Below are 7,500 nucleotides of genomic sequence, written 5' to 3'. Positions count from 1 at the left end.
TTTAATTTCATGTATAAGCATGTTGCAATACGGAAGTGCAATAGCCTCTAGAAACTCTAGCTTGGCGTGTCGGCTTCTACCCCTCTGTGCCTTTGATTTTGTAGCATGTCACACAAAACGTGTTGCACGCGCGTGTAGACGCCTACTCCCTCGCAGGTACATACATATTACAGCTCGAATATGATTTTCGTGAGAGAAAAGAAAGAAAGACAAGTAGAGAGAAAGAAAGAAAAAGAGCTTGAGAGAACGAAAGAATGAGGGGGAAAGACAAAGGCAACGGGAGGGAGAATGGAAGAAATGGAGGAGAGAAAGAGAGAAAGACAGAGAGGGGGCGGGGGAAAAGGGAAGGAGGAGGAGGAGGAGAGAAGAGATAGGGGGGGGAGGGATGGATAATGGATGAATGGGAAAAAGAGGGGGAGGGGAGAGGAGGGGGAGGGAGGAGGGAGGAGGAAAGGGAAGGAAAGGAGGGATAAGAGGGAAAAGATGGAGGGTGTCGTGAACCACGGTTTTCGCCGTGACCACGACAATGAACTGTTACTTCCTCTCACCTTTCACTCTCCCGCAGGCACATGAAAATCAAAAACTTGGAAAAATGTCTCCCTGGAAGGAAATAAGAAGCGTTTTATCTCCCGGGGGTGAGGATGCTCTACCTTTCTCCCGAGGCTCCACACAACCTGCATAGAAAACGGGGGTGAGGATGCTCTACCTTTCCCCCGAGGCTCCACACAACCTGCATAGAAAACGGGGGGAAGAAAACGCGGCTACCTACCTCCCCTTTTACCATTATATTGTATTTTTGTTTGTTTTAACAATTATTAAATGTTTTAATTTATAATCTTATTCATGCCCTAAACAAGAACAAAAGAATGAGCAAACTAACGAGAAGGAGGCAATTTATTATTTTATCCTTTAACTTCAGTATTTATTATTTTAGTTCTTTTACTTTCTTTTACATGTTTATTTTTGCAAATTTTTATTATTTTAAGATAAATTTTAAGTCTAACAAAAAAAAACATTCCCCGCCTGATTTACTGTTGTTCGCAAAACGAACTATATTCGAACCACGAGAGAGGCGTGACGGAGGATTTTGTCGTGGGTCGCCAGAGCGGGACTTTGTCCTCGCTGTTCAGGAGTACTTGCCTTGAGGAACCCCGGGATGGGCCTCCTTTTCTAGAAAGCTAAGTGGGTGTGGGAATCTCTCGGAATTAGGTAACAGGGGAGATTCGTGCTCTTGTAGAGAAACAAAGTGATATATAAGACCGGTGCCTCTAAAGTGAATTTTTTTAAAGCTCGTGTTCTTGTTTCTTAGTGTTTTATTTTAACGTTGTGTTCTAGCTCTTTTAGTGTTTGTGTTTTTACGTTCTTAGTTCTTATAGTGTTTTAATGTTTTCACGTTTCTAGTTCTTTTAGTGTTTTAATGTTTTTATGTTCTGTTCTTTCGGTGTTTTAACGTTTTTATATTCCGTGTTATTTTGCTCTTTTAGTGCTTTAATGTTCTTTTACTCTTTTGGTGTTTTAATGTCTCTTAATAACCGAGATTTGTGAAAAGTTTTATCATATGCCCTCGCAGCTGTACGTTGTGAATTGGAAAAACAAGTATTTAAGGGCTGTAAGCCGGGGTGAACGGCAGATAGTCATTACGGCAGTGAATAGTCAAAACCTCGGCATCATATTGCATTTGAGGAGTTATTCCCCCCGCACACGTCTCCTCTCGGCTGAAAGCACGCTTACCGAACTCTCGCACACTACACTTACACTCCTCCTCTCTCTTTCTCACACACACACACTCACACCTACTGTCCCTCCTTTCCTCACACCCTTCCCTTACACTACCATCTCACCACACGAACATTTACGTTCCCATACGTTAACTAAATGGGTGGTGGCAGTGAGTATTCATCTTAAGCTTTGCGAGAGATTCTTTTATGTTACCGATCACTACAAGGAAAGAGGAGGGGGGGGAGAGGCGAAGGGTAAGGCGGGAGCGGACATACAATGGACTTCTTTTATTTTATGAATATCATAGTCATTCCTATATAACATGCTCTTTCAGTTACAGACAGCAAACGAACGTTACTGCACCCCGTGACAGACAGATCGATGTCAGATGAGTCACCTAGGCATTGCCTTTCTGACTCACCCAAAAAGCGCGCCATTCCGAGGTGGCTCACTCTGTGTGAGCCCAAAAACGTTTTTGCACTGCTTTCGTCTCGCTCCTTTCGGCTTCGGATTCCTCTTTACCGTCTGCTGATGACTCTCTCCTTCCCCGTCTCGTCTCTTTATTCTCAGTGATGGTACGCGAGTCGGTCTAGCAAATATTTGCCATCAACATCAGTAAGGATGGTCCGCTTAATGCGTGAACATTTTTCTTTATTTGTATTTGGCAAACCCTATTTGACTAAACTTGATTGTAAAATATATGGAAAGAAAGAGATAAACAAATCATGGATGTTGAGAGAGAGAGAGAGAGAGAGAGAGAGAGAGAGAGAGAGAGAGAGAGAGAGAGAGAGAGAGAGAGAGAGAGAGAGAGAGAGAGAAACAGAGAGAGAAAGAATGAAAAAGAGAGACAGAGAGGGAGAGTTTAAGGCGGGCATATAAGCATAAGTATGTGCAATCCATTAGCTCAAGATGACGCCTGCTAACCCAAGCCAAGCCAGGATCCATGTGGCTTCCAAAACCAGCGCCCCGACAGGAACCAGGAAGATTATGCTTGACCGAGGACGCCAGAACGCCTCCAGCAGTCACCCCATCAGGACTTCCAGCGTCTGGTCTCCTGGCGCAGGTCGTCACGCTGCGCACTAGCGCCGTTCAAGTCGACTGTATCGTGTGTTTATCTATTTATGTGTCTACTCTTTTTATTAATAAAGAGTCAAGCAGTACCAATCTATCATTGCACGCACTAGGTCCACGTAGGAAGCATCTGCAGCCTCTTACAGAGAGAGAGAGAGAGAGAGAGAGAGAGAGAGAGAGGGGAGAGAGAGAGAGAGAGAGAGAGAGAGAGAGAGAGAGAGAGAGAGAGAGAATATCCAGGCAATGCTAGCTAATACTAGTCATTACATCTTGTTACAGTCATACCTTAATCATATGCCCATTTACCAATATCATGAAATTCATATCCTTATTATTTCTTAAGAGATGTTGATGGGTGTTTAAAGGTATTAATGATAGGAAAATAATGTCATCACATACATAATAATAGTAAAGGTAACAGTAGTAGGTTTTTTTTACGGTAGGTTCATGTTTGAGCCGCCGTGGTCACAGCATGATACATAATTGTAGTTTTCATGTTGTGATGCTCTTGGAGTGAGTACGTGGTAGGGTCCCCAGTTCCTTTCCTCGGTAGTAGTAGTAGTAGTTATAATGATAATAATAATGGTAATGTCATTGCTGACAATAGCAATAATACGATAATCATGATAATAATGATAATGAGGATAAAAATGATATGTGCCTATGGATCCATGAATAAAGTTCGATATGACAAATGTAGATTAAATCAGTTTAATTTTCATCACTGTGACATGCAGCTCTGATGAAAATTCAATAACACGTTAATTACAACTTCTGTTTTATAAAGCTATTCGTTCTCATATATATACACACCTCCTCTCGGTAAATTCCTCCGAAAACGCCCTTGCGTTTGTCTGCATGTCTTACAAGTTGCCAAGTTTCGCATTTACATCCACATATACCTGTTTATGCAAAATGTGTAGAGCTGCATGTACGAGGAACAAGGACGCGCTTCATCGAGATCAGTTTCAGCTAGGGTTGGCAAAAAAATGAGTTTAATGAGTTTTGAATAGATAAATTGTTTTTTAAACTAAACATGTTTTTATTATTTGATGCAGAGAGTGATAAAGCTGGACAGAAGATAATATAAGAATACCTACAGTTTCCAAGAATATGCTATGCGTTTAACCTTCCTTTCCTTGTTGCAGAAAATGACCACATGTTGAGACCCATCTATGTATGTAGGAGGGGGGAAGGGGTAGGCTAGCTGCCTCTTGGATGAAGTGAATGAGAAGCGTGAGATTACAGTGGCTTCTGTAATGGAGATGTTGCACTGATGGAAGATGGCTGATCCAACGTTCAGACAGTAAAGAATAAGTCTGCTATGAGAAATAAACATAAGGTAACATTTGAAGAGAAGAAGGAAGGAATCAAGAATGTGTACAGGACGTGGAATTTCGAGTGTTTCAGGAATCATCAAATGTCCTGCTTTGGAATAGTCCAGATTCCAGCATAAAAAAAAAATCAGATATACTATATAAAATTTGCTATACACAGCCAGATGAAATTGATGCGGATGCAACAGCCACTGTGTGATGTGTAGGCGCGCAGACGGAGAATAAGCCTCTGAACCAACAGCTGAAAACAATCTGCTGCATTAAGCACATTGCCCGCATGTTAAGTGAATGCGTCCATGTGTTGAGTTAAAAAAAAAAAGTAAAATGTGCTACACAATTGCAGGGAAATAAAGAAAAGTGATTTCAGCACTGTGTGACCCCTGTTCATCTTGTTGAATATTAATCAAGTCCCAAGGATATAGGAAGAAATGTGTCCAGCGCTAAAGAAGCTAACGAAAAGTTGTCGAAGATTTATGCACCCGGTTTCTCACTTGGGTATGGGCAGTTGAGCCGAAAATCAGCAATGTAGCCCAAAGTAATAGAAACATTCTCAACAGCCAAATGATAGAAACCGATGAAAGCTAAAGCAGAAGTCTCTTGGACTTGTTACATCTGAAATTTTGTTCCCTTGTGACAGAGGTAAGTAACCTACCGACAAGAACGGTTTCAGCGATAATGAAACTGACTTCGAAATGAAAAGACTGAAATATAGTGAGGTGTAATAGGAAAGTGAAAGAAAATATTTAAAGATGTTTTAATAGAATATTAGTTCCTATTGGTACTGTTAGATATTATGGTATGGTCTTTAACATCTAGGTATAGTAATAATTTAACATATCTATTGGTAGTTTAAATACTGGGAAATATCACTGAAGTGTTACTGTAAAATGTTTTATTATTTTATTTTATTATTTTTATTGTTACTGACATTTTGTTGTTCCTGCCATAATGCAACAATTGCATTCTAATTTTGCACTGATATGTTGCAGTGTCTAAAATAGAATTTCAATTCTTGTATCTAAATCTTAATCTTTATTAGACTATAATAAATACTTAATATACTATAATAAGAATAACAGTAAAATAGTTTTATGTTTTCCAAAACACACAGCAGTCATTTCTATTATATGTATTGATATAAAGGAATCGTAACTTTCTATAGCAATCACAAAATTTGCCTGTACTAAGTAAAAGTCTATATATTTCCCAACAAGTACGATTGTTTTTCTAACTAAAAAACGCAGCCCAGGTGGGTGAATGAAAAGCACTTCAACGCTGGATTAAGCAGTGCCGTTTTTGGCCCTGTAGTCAAACTGGAACATAACCCTGAATGTGTGTGATCTTATGCACATTTCGTAGATATATTCTGGCAATGTAACGGTATATGCATATCTGTCTTTAGAAATGATATACAATATTTAATCCCTGTTAATACAATAGACATTCAATGCGTCCACTGTAACAAAAAAAATCTCGACAGTTTGACATAGTCATCTCGTTCTTTATCAAGAAAACTTTATCTGAATAATTACTAACAAAAGTGTGAAGCAGGTTTACTGAGTTACTTATGAATCATAATACAGTATCCCAATCTTTGAAAACTATAAAGGCAGGTGATAAAGGTCACTGCAATGCAATCTCTGAACTGAACATATAAAACTAAAAAAAGGTACGACTGAATTTGTTGGTGTTGCCATCCACTCACTAGGAAGATACTTTTAAGAAGTAGACATTTACTCACAGGAGATTAGGAGTACACAGCTCTATTTGGACTTTAGTCTTTAACTTAATACGAACATCGAACACAGACATCTGAGATCTGCCTCATTTTCATTATTGATTAAAATAATGGCCGGGTCTGTATTTCTCAACGAATGAATGTTTTTTCTCATGCCTTGTTAATCTTGAATAACATACAACAAATTGATATTTATTCTTTATTTGCACAGAACATGTACATACACATGAAGCTGAATCACTTCGTATCAGTTGTCAGTGAAATGCAGCTGAAACGCTTTGTCATTTTTAAAAGAAGTTTTAGATATGTTTTGACATTAATCTAGATATCAATACAAGTATATCACGATTAGATCGTACGTCCTTCTTAATATATCAGTGTTGAATATGAATTCTTGAATATTTTAATGAAATCCCCGACAATAGTAAAAACATACAGTTTCATATATGACTAGCATCTATAACTGTCCTTAATTTACATGATCCTTAATTTGTTTTGGGAATAATACATACTTTTCGATACCACTATATAACCAATAATTTTCATTTACATTTAATCTGACCTTTTTTTTCTAGGATCAATGGAAATGTGTATAAACCCCGTATAAAAATAGTATATCATGAAGCCCTTTAAGAGCATTTCTTCAGTTGTCAAAATAACTTAACCTAAGACTACATTCTAGTAGTATAATAAATTTGATCCACCCTATCGACTCATTAACATCATTTAATAACAATTAAGCACCAAGTATGTGTAAAGCTATTTCTAGCAATCTGGAGATTCGTTGGTAATTGTTAATCACCGCGCTTTCGTGGAGACACCGGTGACAGAAAACAGAAAAGGCTCTTTGTAGCTCAATTACTTGCTGATGTGTTGCAGGATTTCCATAACTTTGGCAGATGTCATCTGGGCTGTTTCCTCAGATAAGCAGTCAGTTGCATAACTGATGATATATTTGCAAGATCCGCGGAAAGTGAACAGCTGGTGTAGCATTGGGTATATGAACTTGGCAACTTGAGAGTACTGCAACAGGTCGGTCATCTGAACGTGTTTTCCTTCTCCGGGAATCACCCTGGTCAAATCACCGATGTTATTGAAGCCATAATCTCTAATAATTTCAGGAGACCCTGCGTAATAATCCTTAGGATGGATCTGCGGCATGACCATCTGACGTACGACCTCCTGCTGCATGATTCCGCCCGACTTGATCTGAGCTCCGAGCTTCTGGTGGAGGTCCCTGGCGTAGTCCCAGAAGCAGTCGCGCGTATTCTTGTGCGTACGTGTGAGGTGCGCCATCGTGCGGGCGTGGAGACCCAGCACGGGCGCGGGCGCTCGCCTCATGTATCTGCGAAGGTCTGCTGCGACGTTCACGCTGATGTCGTGGTATTCGTCGTCCACTCCTGCGTCTCTCACCATCTCGACTATTGCAATGTTGATCGAGGCTTGCAAGGCTGTGCCGAAGGAAACGCCGGCCTGCTTGCTCTTTTCGGTGATTCTCTTGTGGATTTCGGCGTCGATGCAGTTCGTTACCTGACGGGAGGAGGGCTTGTCGACGCTCGGTCGGGGAAAGGCTTTGAAGAGAACCGGCTCCTTGTTGGAGTTCAGTACTTCGGCTTTCAGAGTCTCGAAGCGTTT

The 7,500-nt window shown here is 40.0% G+C and overlaps 1 protein-coding gene across 1 annotated transcript in view; it reads right to left on the bottom strand.

The window, feature by feature from the left end:
- Positions 1 to 6,049: 6,049 nt before the first annotated feature.
- The window catches only part of LOC119579326, a 1,812-nt gene continuing 361 nt past the window's right edge, over positions 6,050 to 7,500 (bottom strand). Inside the window, exon 1 of the mRNA XM_037927088.1 lies at positions 6,050 to 7,500. This exon is cut by the window's right edge and continues 361 nt beyond it. Coding sequence (XP_037783016.1) covers positions 6,724 to 7,500 — 777 coding nt within the window. The 3' untranslated portion in view covers positions 6,050 to 6,723.

This window comes from Penaeus monodon, chromosome 12 (genome assembly GCF_015228065.2).
Source record: "Penaeus monodon isolate SGIC_2016 chromosome 12, NSTDA_Pmon_1, whole genome shotgun sequence".
Lineage (NCBI taxonomy): Eukaryota > Metazoa > Arthropoda > Malacostraca > Decapoda > Penaeidae > Penaeus > Penaeus monodon.
Note: the sequence above shows the minus strand (reverse complement) of the source record. Positions and strands in the feature narration are given on the sequence as shown.